The sequence below is a fragment of the Perna viridis genome, chromosome 12 (genome assembly GCF_037379345.1).
Source record: "Perna viridis isolate PV_CMFRI_1.1 ecotype Kerala chromosome 12, ASM3737934v1, whole genome shotgun sequence".
In the NCBI taxonomy this organism is placed as follows: Eukaryota; Metazoa; Mollusca; class Bivalvia; order Mytilida; family Mytilidae; genus Perna; species Perna viridis.
The window spans coordinates 37,676,728-37,699,136 of record NC_142456.1 but is presented as its reverse complement, the minus strand read 5'-3'; the positions used below and the strand labels follow the sequence as shown (position 1 = coordinate 37,699,136).

At 32.1% G+C, this 22,409-nt stretch overlaps 1 protein-coding gene across 5 annotated transcripts in view; it reads left to right on the top strand.

Moving 5' to 3' along the window:
- LOC148602199 (phosphatidylinositol 4,5-bisphosphate 3-kinase catalytic subunit alpha isoform-like) overlaps positions 1-21,863 on the top strand; it is a 42,864-nt gene extending 21,001 nt beyond the window's left edge. For 4 of the 5 annotated variants that reach the window (XM_088556707.1, XM_088556709.1, XM_088556711.1 and 1 more), the window contains exons 3-20: positions 331-543; positions 1,006-1,256; positions 3,379-3,496; positions 3,996-4,114; positions 4,608-4,787; positions 5,658-5,793; positions 7,093-7,232; positions 7,813-7,922; positions 9,213-9,459; positions 10,519-10,622; positions 12,677-12,836; positions 14,855-14,970; positions 15,455-15,576; positions 16,366-16,444; positions 16,937-17,104; positions 17,678-17,795; positions 18,454-18,605; positions 19,422-21,863. In XM_088556707.1, the coding sequence (XP_088412833.1) occupies positions 331-543; positions 1,006-1,256; positions 3,379-3,496; positions 3,996-4,114; positions 4,608-4,787; positions 5,658-5,793; positions 7,093-7,232; positions 7,813-7,922; positions 9,213-9,459; positions 10,519-10,622; positions 12,677-12,836; positions 14,855-14,970; positions 15,455-15,576; positions 16,366-16,444; positions 16,937-17,104; positions 17,678-17,795; positions 18,454-18,605; positions 19,422-19,686 (2,798 nt within the window). In that variant the 3' untranslated portion in view covers positions 19,687-21,863. Of the gene's footprint in view, positions 1-330; positions 544-1,005; positions 1,257-3,378; positions 3,497-3,995; positions 4,115-4,607; positions 4,788-5,657; positions 5,794-7,092; positions 7,233-7,812; positions 7,923-9,212; positions 9,460-10,518; positions 10,623-12,676; positions 12,837-14,854; positions 14,971-15,454; positions 15,577-16,365; positions 16,445-16,936; positions 17,105-17,523; positions 17,597-17,677; positions 17,796-18,453; positions 18,606-19,421 lie in introns of those variants that run through there. The other variant, XM_088556712.1, reaches the window with a different exon arrangement.
- Positions 21,864-22,409: the final 546 nt, after the last annotated feature.

Here is a 22,409-nt window from a genome sequence, read left to right as displayed (position 1 = left end):
ACATTGTTTAATTATAGTCTTAAGACTGTTTATGGCAGAATGCTGGTGGTTGCTAAGACAGGCAATTGCTGAATACAGGTAGTTGTTGAGACAGGTTATTGCTGAATACAGGTGGTCACTGAGTCAGGTTATTGCTGAATACAGGTGAACACTAAGACAGGTTGTTGCTGAATACAGGTGGTCACTGAGTCAGGTTATTGCTGAATACAGGTGAACACTAAGACAGGTTATTGCTGAATACATGTGGTTGTTAAAAATTGTTTTTTCCTTTTTTTTTTTTTCTTTTTTTGTAATAAAAGTTGCCATAAGTAGATTGTTGTTGTTTTGTAGGTGTCACCATTGGTGTCCATATCACACAGTTTAACGATACAAAAGATCTGGAAGTGATGACATTCCGTCGTAATATACTAGAAGTCTGTAAATCAGCTATAGATGAAAGACAGCGGAGAGGAAAGGCTAGCCAAGCTCTGTATGCCTATCCTCCTGATCTGGAGTCTTCCCCTGTACTACCATCTCATCTACAGGATAAAATTAGGGAAATGAGTATGTTGACCTCTCCTGTACTACTATTAAAGGCTGAAGTAGTAGAATCAGTATGAAGCAATGAAACATTGAAACCAGTAAAATTGTGTCTTTAACAAAACAGGCTTCAACTTTCTAGATTTAATAAGTCAGTGTTTCTCATTGCTTCTTTGTTTGAAATTTCAAATTGGAAAAAAAATTCTGGGTTTGTGACATCTTCAATGTATGTAGAATAGTTTAAATCATATTTAAATCTTATTCTTTTTTTGGACATGATACTATGAAAGCTTTCAGACTACAAACCTTAAATATAAACTAAGGGTTACATGTGTATTGTGCCTTGTGTCTATTTCATTCGATTTAATCCTGTAACAATAATGCAATACATTTTAAAACATTTCAGTTTGATTAACTTTGTATAATTGTAATTTTATTTTTTATCTCTAATGTAAAAAGAATATATTGTTTTTTATTCTTTTTCAGAAAATGATGTTGTGATCTGTATATGGGTTGTATCTGAGGACAGTTCTAGGAGTAAATTCACAGTGAAAGTGGCACATGATGCTTATCCAATTAATGTGATTGCAGAGACGATTCGTCGACGAAGTAGAATGATGGGTATTTCTAAGGAACATGCTGAACGTTGTATAGAGGAATATAGTGATACTTATGCTTTAAAAGTGTGTGGTTGTGATTTATTCCTGTTAGAAGAACATCCATTAAGTCAATATAAGGTAGGCTATGACACTGGAGAAGTCCATCAAGTTAACAATTTGGCCTGGGATTTTTAACATATTTTAACATACTTTAATTAGGCATTTTGTGAAACACTTGAAACGTACTTATCTTGTATGATTTTAATTTTGTAATGAATTATATTTAGTCTATATATGTCGTGACATTTGGGCCTGAAGTACCTTTTGAGAAAAACTTGGGGTCGACTGATTTTAATATCAAAACATTTTTAGTGTATCAAAAAAAGATATTGTAATGAGAGGTTATACAGGTGAAATTAAGTTGGCCACAGTGTTCTTAATGATACGAATTGCATTCTGACTTAATGGATCATTAAGAAATGCCACCTATACTTACACATACATGCAGAACCTAAAACATGTACTACAATGTTCTACAAATTTATTGTTATTTTTTTTATTGTACCTTTTTCTATACCCCTCACATGCATGTCTGTTCATATTTCCCTCAGTCTTTCTGCCCATCCTTCCTTCCATTTCGTAGGGGGACCAATCTTTTATCCTCTACTCCTTCTATACCGTAGAATCTTTATTACAAGTTATTTTGATTTTAATCAATTTGTGTGTTTCACATACCAAAATATTGACTTAGACATTTGTTAATATGGGGACACGTTTCTTAATATGGGGACACATTTCTTAATATGGGGACACGTTTGTTAATATGGGGACACATTTCTTAATATGAGGACTCGTTTGTTAATATGGGGACACATTTCTTAATATGGGGACACATTTGTTAATATGGGGACAGGTTTGTTAATATGGGGACACATTTCTTAATATGGGGACACATTTCTTAATATGGGGACTCGTTTGTTAATATGGGGACACATTTCTTAATATGGGGACACGTTTCTTAATATGGGGACATTGGGGTTCTATCTGTTATCTGTTACTCCTCCTATACCACTGAATGGGATTGAATGAAACTTTGACAGAATCTTTATTACATGTTTCCATTGTACACTTTCAATTTTAGATTCAATCTGAATCAGTTTAGGGGTTTCACATAGCAAAACATGGACTTTGTCATTTGTTAATTTAGGGACAGAGGGGAGCCATCTTTTATCCTTTACTCCTCTTATATCACTGAATGGAATTGAATAAAAATTCTCACAGAATCTTAATTACATGTTCCCATTGTGCACCTCCTATTTAAGATTTTAAATTGATCAATTAGGGGGGTTGTCAATTGTTAATATTGGGAAATGGGGGACTCATTTCTTATCCGTTACTCCTCTTATACTACTGAATGGGATTGAATGAAACTTTGACAGAATCTTTATTACATGTTTTTATGATGCAACTCCAATTTTAGAATTTGATTTAAATCAGTTTGGGGGTTTCACATAGTGAAACATGAACATTGTCATTTGTGAATATCAGGACATTGGGGACCCATCTCTTATTCCTTTCTTCTCCTATACTACTGAATTGATTTGAATGAAATTTTCATAGAATCTTAATACCGGTACATATTCCCATTGTGCACCTGTATTTTAGATTTTGCTACAATTCAAAATCAAAGTTAGAAAATGCATGTTATGAAAAAAGGGAAGTTGATCGCATCAAGTTAGTGAGCATTGCTTACAGTTTATTGCTCACAGTTTTTTTTTCTAGTTTTAAATCTACTTCTACCCAGCCAATATTACTGTTTAAAATATTGGATGAGACATAACAATATCCAGGAGAATTATAGCAAGAGAAATCTTTAGAATTGATTTATTCTCTTCCATAGAACCATAGAATTATAGGTGATGAATAAGTGAAAGTGAAATACATTTTATATATAAAACATTTTATTTTATGCTATTTAGTACATACAAAAATACAATGTTTTATTCTTACAAATCAAACAGGTAAAAAACTGTTACATGGATAAATTACTAGAGTTTTAAAAATCATGCAGTATTTTATGTTCCCAACCATTAAGGAAATATTTGTTTTTGTTTTATGCATTCTAAAAGAAATAGACACAATTTTTTTCATTTATATAAATCATGTGGAAACCATATATTTACTGTTGGATTTTTTTATGTTTTCATGAGACATCTTTACCTGAACATCCTGTACAATGGGTTATACTATTTGTTTTCAGTATGTAAGAGAATGTATAGCCAGAGATGTGATTCCACAGTTCATGCTGTTAACAAAGGACAGTTTATATGCATCTTTATCTCCAAATGTATTTATTAGTCCATCTTATACACAAAAAGGTAGGGTTAATTAATAAGATCTATTTAGAGTTATTTCCCTTTTTTTTATATAACATCATGTAGTTATTTTATTCTCATCTAATACACAAAAGATAGAGTAAGTAATTGAAGATCAAAATGTTTGAGGTATAAACTGTGAAAACTAGACAAAGTTCAAGGCAAAATGCTATTAGTTATGTTCTAATCAAGAATTGGCCTGTCATGCTTGTGTTCATATAGTATTCAGGGATTTATACTTGGTTAAGTTGTTCAATATTTTAATTATTTAGAGTTATCTCCCTTAATTTAGTATTAAGTAAAAGAATTGATGATTTTAGTTTCTTTTCAAATTTAATCTCTGTAGCTCCAAGAAGCTCAAAAACTGATGAATTTCTAATATGGCATATTGGTCATATATCCTTGAAAGACTTTGTGTAGTCTTTATATGATACAACATACAATATTGTCTGGTCTGTTGATATTTTCGTATTATATAAACATTAAAATTGTTTATTCACAGGTATGACATTACTACAAGAAATAAACCTACAGAAGACAAGTTCTTTGTGGGACATTCCTGCCAAGCTGAGGGTTAAAATACTCTGTGCTACTTATGTTAATGTCAGGGAAGTTGGCAAGGTAATTTTAAACACTCTTTCTGAGCTTACTTTAATGTATGTTTAGTAATCTCTGAAAGAATTAAATATTTTGTATTAAGGTTACATGCTGGTGCATTTGTGAGGTCTGGGATTCTGTAAAAGTATTAATCTTCAATATTTTCTCAGTGAACATAAAAGTGTGAAAAATAATAACTGCGATATTGACTTTAAAAACTAAACAATGTTATCATTGATTGAAACTGCTAATATGTACCCTTTACAGAATATGCAAAAAATTAGCAACCACGAAAAATGATACATTTACAGTATACAAAGCTATAATTTAATGTCCATACTTATTTTTGGGTTTTATCTATTTATAGATTTATGTAGAGGCTGGGATATACCAAGCTGTAATTGACTGTCAGTACTTATTTTGGGGTTTTATCTATTTATAGATTTATGTAGAGGCTGGGATATACCAAGCTGTTATTGACTGTCAGTACTTATTTTGGGGTTTTATCTATTTTTAGATTTATGTGAAGGCTGGGATATACCATGGAACTGAAGCTATGTGTGAATGTCAGGAAACAAAACAAATGGAATCCAATAATCCCCAATGGCATGAATGGTTAGAGTTTCTGGACCTGAAAGATCTTCCTAGGAGTGCTAAATTATGTCTGTGTATTTGTTATGTCTCTAAAAGGAGAAAGGTAAGAAATACAATATCATTGTTGTTACTATGACATATTCACCATACCTTGTTATAATACCATTTGGGCTTTTCTATATGATTTTCCAAAGCAAGTCAAACACATTCATGTAAGCCTGAGGTTTTTTTTTGTATCAGTCTGAAGTTGTTATTGGATGTGGTTGAAAAGTCCATATATTTCAACACCATAACAGTCTGTTATGGATCCATGCAGTTGAGCTCTTAACACATGCAGACAACCTGTATATTTTATTTAATTGATTCAGACTTGATTTTTCACTTTTAATCAGAATTCCCTTATTTCAAATCCGAATTTTACTGTTATGTTTCTATTTTTTTTTTTTTTTTGTATGTTTACTTCTGACTTTGCCAATTTCCACTTTGTTGACATTGTAAAACCATCTCAATGATATAATACTATATACATATGTAGCTCCTAGTTCATGCATTTCACTTCCATTTCTATGTCATAGTGAACCTGTCTAAACAAAACCCCTTTAAACTTTTGTTTTGTTTAGACAGGTGTTCTATATATCAAGGTTCAGAATATTAATGTGTCTGGTTTAGACAGGTATTACTGTAATAATATGGAAGTTATTATGGCTTGTAGATTTATTATTCTTGTTTGAGATCATACATATATAGGTACAACCTGTTTATAAATCATACATGTACAGGTCCAATCTGTTTATAAGTCATACATGTACTGGTCCAACCTGTTTATAAATCATACATGTACTGGTCCAACCTGTTTATAAGTCATACATGTACAGGTCCAACCTGTTTATTAAAGATGAAGGGACAATTATTTCTGCCTCCTATGGATAATACACTTCAAATTTTTGAATAATGGAAATGTTTACTTTTTCAGGAAACAATGTCACTGGGCTGGGCAAACTTACAGTTATTTGACTTCAATGATAGATTATTGAATGAGAAAGTCAGTTTAAATCTCTGGCCACAGCCTCAGGGAATGGATGAATTACTCAACTATGTTGGTTTACCAGGTACTGTAAACAAAGTTGGATGTAGTACCAACATTCTTCTTTCTGACATTTGATATGCTGCTGTTGTAATCACTATCTAACAAATAGGCTTCTGGAACAGGGTTATGTTGCTACAAGATTGAAGTCATCATTACAGAAGTTTTATGGTCGTCATCATGAACTCGTGGATCGTTTTGGTGTATCCATCAGCACCATGAAAACTGATTTATTCAACGGGTCATAGTTTTCCTTTCCTCGTTTGTCTACCCCGGACTTGACTTTTTATGAGCAACTTGGTGGGTGTTTCTAGAAAGGCATACGCTTACCCTACTGGTGCACCTGGTCCATGCTCCCAGTTTTTAGTGGAGTCTGAGTTGCTCATTTACTTTTGTTACTTTGTATGTATGATTTTAGTTACTTAATGTTCTTTGTTGTGTATGTCTGTTTTCCATGTCTGGTCTTTGTCCGTGGATTACATTCTTTTGATTACCGCTATAACCTTGGTTCCCTTGATTACTCTTTGTCTGTCAGTCCTTCTGTTCCGTGTCTGTAACTGATTTCTCAGCTTCTTTTGCTTAGTTATTTGGTATATTGCTTTCGCATTGTGGCTTGTACTGTGTCTCCCATTTTAATGTTCCATGGTTATCTACTTGGTCTTATACATATGACTTAATTTGACACAAATGCTTGAGTTGAGGTATTCTTAGCACAACATAGCATGTAAAATTGTGTTGACTTTACTAAGGAGGTTTTCACTGTTGTGAAGGGTTTTGTCATGAATAAATTTATTGGGTATTTTCTATGTGGCTTTTGAAAAAGATTTCAAGGACAAAACAATTAGGTTTAGAAATGTAGCGATTGATTTGAAGATTTTGATAATAGGCCACTTAAAACCAATGCAATTTCATGGGCCATCTGATAACATTCTTTATTAAAAGTTGTAATGGGGCATTTTATGCTTGAATTTGAAAGATGGTGCATTGTCTTCCCATTTACTGGAAATGTAGACATTTTAAACTTGTCAATCATTTTCAGATAAAGAAACAATACTATCATATTAGAAAGTCTATGTGAATAACAGACAAGCAGAGTTATACCCCAGCAATGCTGTTGTGTAGAATATAATAATGGTGTTCTGTTATATCTGCTTGTTATTGCTCAAATAATTTGATTTGTATGTACAGTGTTTTGCTAACATTTAGATAAATAGGAAGTATTTTCAAATTTTTAAAACTTGCCAATTTTAGTCAAATGGAAGACAAAACTATTCATTTATAATGATCATTGTCTAAATGCATATAAAATTTATCTTTTTTAAAGGATCCAACCCTGATATTGAAACACCATGTTTAGAAATAGAGTTTGATAGATTTCGAGATCCTGTGTCTTACCCATCAGAAAGAGAAATAGAGGAACTAGCCTTTAAAGCTACAGGTAGAGAAGGTCCACTTGTTTATCTTGTAAGTTTATTCCAGGTTATGTCAATTTGGTAGTAGCAGTTTCTGTGGTTTAAGAAAATGTCTAAATCTTCTTGGTATCCCAAAAAACTTCTCAACCAATCAAATTCAGATATTTATTTATTTGAGAATATTCTCTGACTAATAATATTTTTATCACTGTTGCTAATTTTCCATAGTAGAATGGACTATTGTATGATCCTACGTCCAGTGACTTACAAAAAATAATATGTAGTTCTGATTTTTAAAGATTATTCCATAGACAGTATTTACTTGTATTGTAAGGTATCTTTTGGGCTTTAATCTATTTTGGTGCATTTAAGACCCCCTCTTAAACAGGGGAGAGAACAAGATTCGGTTAATGACATCATCATTAGAGATTGCTGGTCAGGAATCTATATTTATCTTTTTTAGGATATTCCTCAAACAAGCCATGTTTGATGACATCATTAGTAGAGATCCCCTTTCAGAAATCTATTTTTATCTTTTTAGGATACCCCTCAAATACAGGGAAAAAAACAAGCTATGTTTGATGACATCATTAGTAGAACTCCTTTCCAGCAATCTATTTTTATCTTTTTAGGATACCCCTCAAATCCAAGGGAAAGAACAAGCTATGGTTGATGACATCATCAGTAGAGATCCTTTGTCAGAAATCTCAGAACAAGAGAAAGAAATTCTGTGGAAATTAAGGTATTATACAAACATCACCTTGTAAAACTCTGTACAGATTTTCATTGAATAAAAAGCACTACAAAATAATGAAATAGTTACTTTAATTTTGATACATCTTTGATTTTGTTACTGACTATATCATGTGGAATATCTTCGTCAGCATAAGATATTCTTCATATTGTCAGTATTAAAATCTAAAGTAAATATTATTCTGTTTACCTGTTATTCAGTCATAGTATTTTTATAGCCCAAAAAGAACCTAGACTGTAATGTTCTACATTCTTCCTCTGTTTTATTTGTGATAGTGACTCAGAAGATCTCCTAGGAGAGTATAAGAAAGAGTAATCAAGGGAACCAAGATTCTATTGGAAATAAAAGAATGTAATCCAGGGACAAAGACCAGACATGGAAAACAGACAAACACCACAAGGACATAAAATAACCAAAATAATACATACAAAGTAACAAAAGTAAATAAGCAACTTAGACTCCACTGAAAACTGGGAGCTTGGACCAGGTGCACCGGTAGGGTAAGCATCTTCTGCTTTTCTTGAAACACCCACCAAATTACTCATAAAAAACCAAGTCCAGTGTAGATGAAAGAGGAAAGGAATACTATCACACGTTGAAAAAATCACTTTTCATGCTGCAGATGGATACATTGTAACTATCCACGACTTCGTGATGACGACCTTAAAAATCCTGTAGTGATAACTTCAATCTTGTAACAACAAAACCCTTTTCCAGAAGCCTAATTGAAAGAAGTCTAGCCTGATACAAAAAGTTTGTGTAGTTTCAGCAATCTAAAAATATCATTTGTTTTAATTCAACCTTATAGAGCTGTGTAGTGTACATTGTATTGATTTTAGAATTAGACAGTGTGAACATTCCTCACTATAAAGGGAACTAAGGCTATTTAGGAGTGGTGTGTTGTTTAAGATTAAATTATGTAGAGTGTTAATATATACATCTGATCATGACAGACACCCTGTGAAGAGAAATTTTACATTTAACTATTTCTTCTTCATAGGGGGAAATACTCTTTTACTTATATGGCCATCATTCCTTAAGAAGTTTATATTTTTTCACCTATTTCTGCTTGCATTATCGTCTGAATATAGCTGAAATATTGCTGCTCGGACGTTAAACCCCAATAAACAAACTGCTTGCATTCTGTTGGCCAGTTGAGTTGTTTGGCTACATAAATTTTATTGGTTTAAACTAGCCACTAATTTGCATTAATTTTGACATGTATCCTTAACAAACACAAAACAAAGAAACAACAATGAATTTGTGTACAATTTTCAGAGAGTACTGTATTACCAAACCCCAGTCATTACCCAAACTACTACAAGCTGTTAAATGGAATGAGAGTGATTATGTAGCTCAGATGTACATGATGTTGAGGCGTTGGCCAAGGTTGTTACCAGAGGAAGCTATGGAATTGTTAGACTGTTCCTATCCAGATCTTAGAGTAAGGCAGTTTGCTGTATCCTGCCTGGAACATGGCTTCTGTGAGGACAAGTTACAACTCTTTATGTTACAGTTAGTACAGGTAGGAATTCTATTGAAATTCTGTGTTTTTATGGTTCAGTATTTATAGGTTCCATTATAAGTGAAAGTTGAGTATTGTAAAATAACAAATTGCTTTATTCAATTTGAACAACATAACAAACTCACTTAGGCTTGTTTGTTATCATGTTGAAACTAAATAATATGAGTTGTTACTTTGCTATTTTTAACTTTTACGAGTTATAAAACCTTTTTATTATATAGACAGCAGTGATTTACTGAATGTTCCCATTGTAATTTATTTTGATAATTCACACTGTGAATTAAATTAAATTGTTTCACTCCTTGACTTTCTCCCACCAAAACATACAATTTTGATATCATTCTGCCAATCACAGAATTTAAAATCCATGATACAAATATGGATTAGTTATGAAGAAAATCTGTATGATAAATCTATATAATATATAGGATAATCAATTGGGTAATGTGAATAACCAAAATATGATCACTCAGGCCTAGAACGCTTGACGATTTAACTTCACTCGTTAAATCTAGGGGTTCATCAGCTCTCTTGATAATACATCTACTTCATATCACATCACAAATATCTATCTGTTCTAGAAGTAGATAATCGACAAAATCATAAAGAATTTTAATTACTTTTATTGTATATAAAAGGGACAGTCTTGAGAAACGTTTTCATAAAAGTATTGTTATATTTGAACTAAAAGACAGAATTAATGACTTGCATTGATCATTTGGCTGAAATCTACACAGGAAAAATTTCTTAAGAAACTTATGAATAAATTTTTTATAAATAGCTTTTGGTAAAATATGTATTTTCATACAATTTTTAAAAAAATATATTTTTATGTGGATTTATATGTAAAAATTAGGTTGGTCAAAATCATTACTGATTAGAAATTGCTAGACATAATTAACATTTGAATGACCTATTATGCCTGAAGAAATATATTCCTACACAAATATCTGCATTTCTCTTGTGAGGAAGATCACAAGAACAGAGAGTTTAAGAGCTCTACACATTAACCTTAGTCTAACATTAACAACCATTATTTTTTTATTATTTTTTCTACAGGCACTGAAGTTTGAACCATACTTAGACAGTCCCATCAGCAGATTTCTGTTGAGAAGAGCCTTACTGAATCAGAAGACTGGGCAGGTTTTCTTCTGGCATCTCAGGTAAGACATGTTGAGAGAAACTTTCTTATGATTAAGTACCATAGGTTTTTTGCAATAAATTCTGCTTTAATGCCGAAGGAGTTGCATTCTCAAAACAATTTTAAATTTTTTAAAATACAAATCAAAGACTTGAAGTCTTCAAAGTTGCTAATCGTCCATCATCCTATGCCATTGATTTTTGATTGCTTGCAACGTCCAGGCAAATTCAGTGCTCTACTAAACTTTCCTCAAAATCAATCAGTGGCTTTCTCATTTTTACCATTAACCCTGGCATAGATATATGTATGGACTTGGTACAGAATTTTAAAAATCACAAATTTAGTGAGCTGAAACTTGAAGATTTTAGGTCAGTTGATAATATACATTCATGTTCTATTCCAATTTACATCTTTTGACATACACATTTGTACATTACTAGCAAAATAAATGTATTCCTTTTTCAAAAATATACTTGACATTTTAGAATGTTTCAGAGCTTATACCAGTTTTAAAAGCTCATTAGAGATTGTGTTGTAATGTTTTATATGTACCATTTTTACTTTTGAACTTTGAACTTTGTTGTGTAACGCATCAGTTCTTCAGTTGGCAAAGACTGGCACAAACTTCAAGCAAATTGCAATATGCTCAGGTGACTTGTGACCTGAATGTTTTCCAATAAAAAAAACTCTGAGACCAGGCATTTCTCAGCTATATTAAAGAAAGCTAATCTGATCATTTTATCTTTTAATGTAAGCTTCCCACTCTCATACAAGTAAAAAACATATGTAGAACACATGTACACATATGGTATATAAGAGGTACATTTTGATCTAGTATGAAGCTAAAATTGACATTTCTATGGCACTGATCAGTAGCATAAGGTGGTGTAGTAATATGTAATTATGTAAATCATATACAAATGTACAGTACATTAGCAACTTTAAAAAATAAAATTTTGTTAGATTATATTTTGCATCAGCAGGTGAATTCCTGAGATTTCTGTTTATCAGACTGTCGATATAAGTTGTGAAGGAAACTCCTCCTCAAACTAATACAGTGAAACTTCTCCAAACTGGACCCTCAGAAAATTGGTCTTCCCTTCAAACCGGCCGTTTTCAAAAGTCATGCCTGATATACCTTAAAACCTGTATGTTTTGTCTTCAATAGACCGGCTATCCCCTAAAACCGTACATCGGCCAGTTTTTCAATGTTTTAGTTACATATTTCAAATAAAAACAACCTCTCAATTCCAGCCACCCGGTGATTGTTCACCTGTAATAAATGTGTCAACAAAACTGTAAATGATTACATAATATTACGTAATGAATAATTCATTCACTGACCGACTTGCATTTGATCAGTGGACAGATGATAATTGAAGGGGACAGTAGTTCAAACAACAAATTTAATCCAGACATTACATTTTGTCACTGGTTGGCTGTTAATTGGTATGTACACACATCAGGCAACCAGGGTCATTTAATAGTACGATCTTAACGATCGTTCAACTGTCAATTAATGTGACCTGTTCCCAAGCCAAAACAACATAGGGGTGAAATTATTACACTTTGTTGATAGGTAATTTACGAAAACAATACAAATAATTAATTACCATCATTACTTTGATCTTTAATACACATTCTTTCAAAACTCTCAAGATTATTTTGTCAGCAGTACTGTTTGTAAAATCAAATCATGTACAGATGATGCAAGCTTTGAAATGTAAAAAAAGGCGAAAAGTTTTGAATTGACATTATACATGTCTCGACCAACAAACTGACAAGGATTAATGGAAACAGCTCTTAGAATGCATTGCTATTTTTCACAAATCCGGTGACCCCTATAAACCGGCCATTTTTTCTTGTCCCAGTGGTGGCCAGTTTGGAGAAGTTTCACTGTAATAGATTTTGACCTTCAAAATAACTTTTGAAGGCAAGTATTCTTAATAGATTTTAGTATAAATTTACCAGGAAGTTAAAAATATATTAAACATGAAATTTACAGGGAGATAATCAAATTTAATCGAACAGATTATTGCTATATTTATAAGTGTGTACTGATTACATTTGATACAGATCAGAGATACATCAGCCGTCCATTCAGCTCAGATTTGGGTTAGTTCTAGAGGCATTTTGTCGGGGATGTGGCTCCTACCTAAAGATGTTAATGAAACAAGTAGAGGCTCTAGAGAAACTCACTAAACTCACCAACATGATTAAAACTGAAGTTAAAGATGTAAGTTGTGTGGCATAAATAATCTGTGATTAGGTGTACAATGTATACTCCTTTTTGATATGAGAATCTATTTATAACCCTGCTTCAAAGGAGAGGGGGGTATACTGTTTTTCCTGTATGTGTTTTCATCTGTAACAATTTTTTCCACCAGTTTTCTCAGCAACTACTCATCACAGCTGCTTGAAATTTTAATACATTCTTTCTGTAGGTATTCCATATTGTTGGATCCATTTTTGAGCAAATTAAATGACTTCCTGTTTAACAATGACTTTGTTTATTTTCCTCATGTTGTGATTGAAAGCAGAGGTATCACTAGTGAGCCATTGCTCACATATTACTTGTTTTGAACAATAGATACACATTTAAAAGGTATTGTAAAAATGAATTTCACTTTAATTTAGCAAGACTGAGAAAATGTTCAGACCATGAGATAATGATGGTTATTTTCCTATAGTTAAGAAATTATCAAAAGAATTTACAGAAAAAACAAATATGTTTTTATTTAGTCATGAAACAAATGAATGTAATGCATCATGTTTTTAATGAATTGTTGATCTCTTTGATGAGAAGTGTAGACTTTTGCTGCCTTTATTTGCCAATCAGTCAGCAGACCCATCGAAACCTGCCGGATTGTCGGACCTGTCCGGTAAAATTGTCCCGGGTCCGGTAAATACACGTTGCTTGTCGGCCCGGGTGTCCGATGTTTTTTTTTCTTACGTTAAAGATTTTCTCAAAACTGAAGTGGTTTTTGTGAATAATAAAACTAGAACGTTTTAATAATTACGTGAATTAGTCTACAGTCTAGTGAGATAGTCAATCAATTTGATTGTAAACAATAATATGTAACTTCCGGTTCATTCGCTACACGTCATTTCGTCCTTTGATATATCGTCCCTTCCGTTGTCTCGCTACTCGTTTACATGTGAAACATGCGGTCATTATATTGTCAAAATAATAAAGTATATTTCTTTTACATCGAAATTGATAAAGATTAATAATTGAACATCTGATAAAACAAATTTTCATTTGAAATTTTGTTGGGTCGAACTTATTTATTTGGAAACTGAAAATGAAACACAAAATACTGTTGATGTTATAATGACTAATGATGCAGATGTTGAAATACTTGATGAGGAAAAGAATGATATTGATAATGTACAAGTTGAAGTTAACTCAACACTTAACATTGTGGAGAGCCTTTGTGACAAAGACAATGATGATGATTATGAAGACAGTGAATGTTTTGACTATCAAGATGAAATGTTGAATTTTGAAATGATTATGTTTTATGCCAGAGATTGAGAATAGATTTTATAATTTAATAACAATACTTTATTTCAAATTTAAAAAATCAACAATATATAATACAAAGAACTCAAAACAAAGTACACATGTTTCGTTTATGAAGACTCATCAGATACACTCTAGCCAAAATGAATAATGGTGACAAATTAACAAATTCAAGAGCCCATACCCAGTAGTTTTATAATCAGCTTGATAATAAAATGTACTTGGAGATTCCCACCCCCCATCAAAAATGTTAGCGTGTCGATAAATTGTTCAGAGTTTTTTCGGTCAGACAAATTGTCGTTCGGTCAGACAAGTCATCACCTTGTGTCTGACCGAATGTCAGATGTGCTTAAAAAAATTTCGATGGGTCTGAGTCAGTATGTCAGTCACACAACTTATTTTCATTTTTGCAGCTGGTGATGATATTGTATTCCCTGAACTATACTTACAGTGTTCTAGGATTCCTATTTCCCGTTACCCGGGGCAAGTGAAATTTGGGTCAGGGAAAGTTAGGTACTTAGTTATGCTTTCCCGTGGCAAGTTGAAAACTTCATATACTGTAAGGATTCGTTTTGTTGGAAAACAGTCATTGACTGTGGAAAAGTTGATTTTATATGGATTTTTCCCAAGGAAACCTCAATTTCTGAAAAATCCTAGAACACTGACTTATCTGTACTTAGCTATAGGTATGCTAACAAAATGCTTGATTTAAAATCTTTCTGTTCCAGGATGTTAATGAAATAATGAAGTTTCTGTCAAACCAGTTACAGCAACCAGATTATCAGGATGGATTGAAGGGCTTTTTATCTCCTCTTGATAATAGTCATATACTCGGAGATTTAGAGTAAGTTATTTATAGTTTCTTGGTAACCATCATCTATGGATGTTATAGTAAATTTATAATATAAAAAAATCAGGTTATCAACATTTTTAGTATATAGTCTTATAATTGTCTTGTTCATCTGTCATTTCATTAGCCCAAAGGCGTGCCACCTTCTGTACATGTGGGGATGTGTGTAGCATGACATTGCGTGCCACCTCCTGTACAAGGGGGAGATATGTGTAGCATGACAATGCGTGCCACCTTATGTACAAGTGGGGACGTGTAGCATGACAACGCGTGCCACCTGTACATGTGGAGACACGTGTAGCATGACATTGCGTGCCACCTCCTGTACATGGGGGGGATATGGAGTTTAAACCATAGCTTTTCCTTAACTTTTTTTCTTTTTATTTTGACAATTTATGACTGACATCTTTTGAAATGTATCCTTAAGAAGTTACATTGTAAGGTCTGAATTTTCCTAATTCTCTGTATTTCATTCCAGTATCACATCTTGTAAAGTGATGACTTCTAAGAAGAAACCCCTGTGGCTAATCTTTAACAACCCTGATGTAATGTCTGATATCTGGTTTACAGACTACAAACTTATCTTCAAGAATGGGGATGGTAAGCTATTATAGTCTTGTATCTTTTGTGGCCAATTTGAAAGTCTGACAATTGAAATAATAATAAAAAAAACTAGGTCTTATTCTAAGCCAAATGGTATCTTTATCATATTTGTAACTGTCTATTATAATCTTCTTTGATGAAACTGTTTGTCACAAAATCACAACACAGTTAACATCAAATGACATAGATATAGAAAAGGAGCTGGAAAGGAAACTGAAGAAGGCCAATGGACGAAATATTTTTCAAAAGGTTGAAAAAGACAATTAATACAACATTTCCTGAGGTTTTTGGAATGTCAGTATTTGTGACAGCTTTACTTTCGCATTATGTGTAATACATTGAAAATAATCCTTCCTAAAAGTTTTCCCGTTTCAAGATATAAATACCTTTGTCAGAGGCTGCAGAAAGTAACCTCGAAACAACTTCAACAACCACCAAGATCTGGTTGAGCAAGAACAAAATGATGCAAGAAATTTAAATAAAATCTTCCCAACGACACCACTCGATTTTTTGTGATGGATACAAACTTGGTATTAAAATAAATTAATTTGTAATAATGGAACTGAAATGTTGTGCTGACATAAAAAATTATCAATTTTTTATCATGATGGCAGTGCTCATTTACCTATAGAAAACCTTCACTTACAATTGATCACCAAATGTGTGGTTTGAACCCACAGCCCTGAAATAAAGAGTCTCTACCAGGATCGTTGTAAGGTATTTTCTATTTTGCTATTACGGATCATGAGTGTTTTATGCAGTATTCATTGTTGATAATGTTTACAGATTTACGTCAAGACATGCTGACTCTACAACTTATCAGAATCATGGATACTCTATGGAAAAATGAAGGCTTAGATCTCAGGTATGTGTTACTTGTATCAATATATCAAGTTATGGAATGTGCCTTGTGTAAAAAATTTCAATAATTTCACTCTCAGACTTCCTCCAACCAAAATGTCACACCACAAATATCAATCTGCCATTCACAAAATTTAAAATGTATGATAAAAAATAGCAATAAATATAGGAGAATATCTAAATAGTAGATATGATAATCAATTCATTATTGTGAATAACCAAAATATAATTACTTGTGCCATTTTTTTTTGTATTTGAATTGTTTTTTAATAATGAGGTTATAAGAAACATGGAAAAGTACACACACAAATGATGAAATTTGAGTAAATATGGACTTAAAAGAAGTATGTTTTGTTTTAGGAAGTTCCTTTGAAGAATGTGATTTTTTATCTTCCAGAAGTTTAAAATGAAGTTAAACTTTTAGATTAAAAGCATAATCAAATACAAAGAAAGATTACACTAACTTTAACTGGACTATGTCAATGCTTCATTCCAGAATGACACCTTATGGTGTGGTATCTACGGGTAAGGATCTTGGTGTCATTGAGACTGTAAGGGATTCCTCTACTATCATGAAGATTCAACAGAAGAATGGAATTCGATCAGCTGTTCAGATTAACTCCCTTGGACTGTACAATTGGATATTAAATCACAATAAGGACAGGTCAGTTTCAGGAAAAAAGTGGGTATTCTTATGGTTGAAAACTGTGCAGAAGACACCACTTGGCCAGGTTTCTTTTACTTTTAAAGGATTGTTGCATATTTGTTAAAAATGACCACTCTCGTACTGACCCTTTAAAAATGACAGTTTGTACTATGCTTTTGGCTCTGAATATGATTTCATGTCTGTTTCTGATAAAACAAGGCTTTTTCTAAGAAATATATAATATTAACACTTACCTTTCTTTTAGATAAGAATTTTCAGTGATGTCAAGAAGGGCAATAACTAACTTCACCAGATCAATACATGTAGAGATAGGGCAATAAAAATTTGGTTTTATTTCAGAGAGGAATAGGCAATAACTAACTTCACCAGATCAATACATGTAGAGATAGGGCAATAAAAATTTGGTTTTATTTCAGAGAGGAACAGGCAATAACTAACTTCACCAGATCAATACATGTAGAGATAGGGCGATAAAAATTTGGTTTTATTTCAGAGAGGAACAGGCAATAACTAACTTCTCCAGATCAATACATGTAGAGATAGGGCAATAAAAATTTGGTTTTATTTCAGAGAGGAACAGGCAATAACTAACTTCACCAGATCATGTGCAGGTTACTGTGTGGCTACATTTATACTGGGTATTAAAGATAGACATAGTGGTAATATTATGGTCAGGCAAAATGGCCAGGTAAGTTGACGTAAAGTAAGGTAGTAACATGTTTGCCTGCCAGTCTAATGATGTTTCTTAATCATTTTTTTCTGTATAAACTATGATTTGAAATCTAACTGAAATTTGTTTAATCTGATGGTATACAAAAAATTAAAGGGAGATTTTTCAGTTTTTATACTGTATTTTATATTTAGTAATGGTTTTCTCCAATTTACTTAATATATTTAGTTCATATACATGTTATTTAGAGATTAACGAATATGATGTATGATGTTTTAAACAACTCAGTTCTCTGAAATTTCTATTCATTTTGTTACTTACATTGCCTTGATTTTGGTGAATTGAATCTAAAGGGGAACATTGTGAAGCTCAGACAGATGTTCTGTTTACACTATTTCAATCTATACAGAAATTCTGTTCAGGGCATGGATTATGAAAGTTTTTTTGTAAAAATGCAAAACATTTCACATTTCTTTTTCACATGAATATCTTATAACTTTCAGCTCATTTGAGCAAATAGTTTATTTCAAAGTTCAAATGAAACTCATTAAATCAAGCCTTCGCATGAAAATAATATGAAGTATATCTAATGTGTAGCTTGATCACATGAACTCATGTGAACACTATTTGCTTGTGTATTTATGACTTAAAGGTGTAAATATTTGTTTGTATTTAGGTATTCCATATAGATTTTGGTCATTTCCTGAATCATATCAAGAAGAAGTTTGGTATCAGTAGAGAACGTGTCCCATTTGTTCTGACTATGGATTTCATTAAAGTTATCGCTAGAGGATCTGATCAACCACTTAAACATAAAGAGTTTAAAAAGTAAGTGTGTATGAGATTTACAATAACTTATTTGGGGATTGCCACTATGACAAATGGTAACATAGGAAATGTACACTGTCATTTAAGATAAATATTTTATGAAGGAGTCATTAAAAAACAGCTTTTTATTCCATTGTCAGAAATATCTAATGGTTTTTATGTTGTTGTCCATAGTATTTCAGTTTCTGTAGTCAATTTCACAAAAAGTAGTTAGAGTAAACAACACAATAGAAAATATTATCATAAATTACTATCAGTCTTACTATAATCACTGTCCACTGTTTAACTGTAACTTTTCATTTAAGTTTGAGTTTCTAATCTACTATGTAAATATCAGTCTTTATAAAGATCAGAAATGAGGTGATTCGTACTTGTCAAAAACCCATCAACTTTACTTTTATTTCTTATTCAGATTCAAGTACAGACCACATAACCAGTCATAGGTTTTCATTTGGGTGTTGCGCTTTTGAAATAAAATTTATATAGATTGTACATGAAATTAGCACTTTGCAAGAGTTATTGTTCTTGATTTGGTTTCATTTGGTCAATTTTATTGGGAGACAAATGTGTGATTTTCTAAAAATTGCAGATCTGAATGCAGAAATGATAATGGTTATGTGAATGTGTCGCATGTATAGAGTGAAAAACCATCATTTGTTTGATGGGTTTTTCTACACCATGAATCAGTTTATCATTGATAGTGTCTTAATTTTATGTGGACTGGTACTTAAGATCAAAACATATGCTACTTATCTCATCTTTGTTGATAAAACCTATGTATTGATTGAACTTGTGGTTTGTTTTTTTTTTCTCCAGGTTCCAACAGCTGTGCTGTGAAGCCTACCTGATCATCAGAAAGAACGCTTATTTATTTATAAACTTAATGTCCATGATGTTGTCATGTGGTATCCAAGAGCTGCAATCATTGGATGATATAAGTTACCTTCGGAACACCTTGGCAGTAGAGGAAAAAGATGATCAGAAAGCATTGAAATACTTCAGTACACAGTTCCAGAGTGCATACTCTGATGCGTGGACAGTAAAGACTGATTGGTTGTTCCACTATATCAGGAATAAATGAGGCCAGACTATCAACAGTGATATTATTGTGCAATAAAGACCTTCAGATGGTTAAAACGGGATGAGCTTCCACATGATGGACTGCTGGGCTTATTCTCTTTATTCTGTATCTGACTGAAGAGAGAGAGAGAGGAATGGAAAGTCTTGATAAAAATGGACCATGTTTACTGATGTATCTTACTTAAGGGTACTTCAGTGGAAGGAGTGTAATGAAATGTAGGTCATAAGGGCAGACAGTTTGAAGTGAGTTACTTGAGCTTGAGTAAACTACTGGAACTTAACACTGCAACTTGAGACTGGAGTGAATCACTTAAATTTGAGTGATGAGTGAAACACTGGAACTTGAGCAGCAGTTAGAGCTTGAATGGTTTTACTTGATAAATCATGCTGTGTTAAAACTAAGGTATGAATAAGTCAAGAAGCTGAGTTAGTAGAGTGAGCTAATGGTCACTGAATCGGTACGAACCATACTTTGAGTTGTTAGCATATATTAGTTATTGAATGAAAATAGTTGGACAAAGATGATATGATATGATATATTTTTTTTTCCAACCTTTATAGGTTTTATTGCCTTTTGATTTTATTTAAATACGTTTTTTTGTACTACATGATTATTAATACAAATAGTGTTAACTCTCTTAAAGTCTAGTGCTGATTTGATGTTTACTGTGCCAGTTTTCTTCTCTTTAATTGATGGAAAATGGTTTAAAATGATCTGGATGTTTGGTTGAAAGAATTTATTATTTGTAAATAAAGAATTTATTATTAAAACCTGTCCAATCTACCTCAGGGTCTCTGTATAGTTTATGTTTTCTCTTTATCTTCAAAGTTCATTCTTTTGGTAGCTATAGTGACCTTCACAGGAAGTAACTGTATTGGTTACCTGTATCTTTTACCATTGCTCCTACTAATTTATCCATTGTTGAAATATCATCCTTGTCACTTGCATTGTGGTCATATTTAAGGAGGTAATTGTTAGTTTATAGAATAATCAGATAGGTTATCATTAATTGAAGAATATTATAATTTTATTGGAAGTTTGTTACTTTACTATTTGTACTAATTACCTAATATTTTTCATCTTTAGACTGTCATACTGTAGGCATAATGGTAATTTTTATATGACAGCTTTATTTCAAATTAACTGTGACATCGCTGATCAACAGAATAATAGTTTTCATCGTCTTGATGGAACATCCAAAATTTTGCAGTGTTCTAGGATTTTTCAAAAATTTATGTTTTCACAAGAAAACTCTGAATGAAGGTTAATTTTCCCACACTTGAAGTTTACTTTCCAAACTTTACAGATACTTTTATTAAATCAAGCTTTTCACTTTCCAAAGGGAGAGTGGGTTAAATAAACCACTTTCCAACTCCAATTTGCACTTGCCCAGGGTGATGGGAAAGTGGAATCGTAGAACACTGATCTTGATGTGTTATTTTCTGTCTCGGCTTGGAAACTGCTGTAAGAACAGTTCTATCCCGACCAGATTTTTATTATTTTTGTTGTGTTTTGATTTATCGGAAATTTAAATCAAATTTAGACCTTTTGGTGTAGCTTTCTTGCTTAATTTTGGCATTAAGAATTTCAGACTTGTCAGTCATGTGAACTGTTGAAATGAAAAACTTATTATTTATTAAACTTTTATTATTTGTAAAGAAAAGGGAAAATAATTTGATATATGAAATGATAATTTATTCATCTGTTATAAATATTTTTTATTGTGAACAGTGCTTAAGTAATGAAATAGTACACTATTTATGGTTTAGAAATGAGCTGCATTGTTTTAGGGCTTTTTATTATTGCTCAAAAGTGAACTTATATTAGTCCATAATAGACATGTATCGAAGAGAAAATTTATTTATAAATGGCCTTAAAAAGGGCACCAGGTAGCATTATTTCCTCATTCTGAAAATAATATTATATCTATGTGAAATTTTTACACCTAACAATTCAAGAAACAAAAATAAACAAAAAAACATAAATTATGTGAAATAAACAGGTAAATTATTAATAACAAATTGTTTTATTTAGCAGCAATTCATGATTGGTCATTGTACTTTGAAAGGTTGTATTTTCATCCTTTTTGCCTCCAGTGATAGGTATTGAATTTATATACTGTATTTATTTTTGACAAATTTGTACATCACATGTTTTATAGATAAACTTTACAATGACCTATTTCTTGTTTCTAGAACTGTTTGTGTTGTTTTGGAGATGTGAAGGTTGTTTCTCTTTGAATGGAAATAATTCATTGTGTATTTAACTCTGACATACATGTATATCCATCTGAAAACAGTACCACAAAATGAAGTATTTGTTAATGTTTTTGACATAAGCCTGGTTATATGGTTCTCAGCAACAGACTGTTTTGATTTGACTGTTAGTGTCACATCTCTTAATCAGTGTTGGTCAAAAGTTTAGTTGAAAAATGACTGATGTTTATCCTTAATCTATTAAACTTGTTAGAGAATCAAAATACATGTACTCTACGACCTTCTGACCTTATTGAATTAAATCTTGAACAGGATATTGATCAAAGATTACATAGAATTATATAAATCCATACATGTAAATACAGTAATTGTACTACACATACAAAAGAAGTACATCATAAAAATACCTTGCAATATCTCTTTAAATGAATTTCTACCAGATTCAACAAAAATTACTGTAAAATAACACATGAATCTTGTGGGAAACCGATGATTACTGATTTCAGT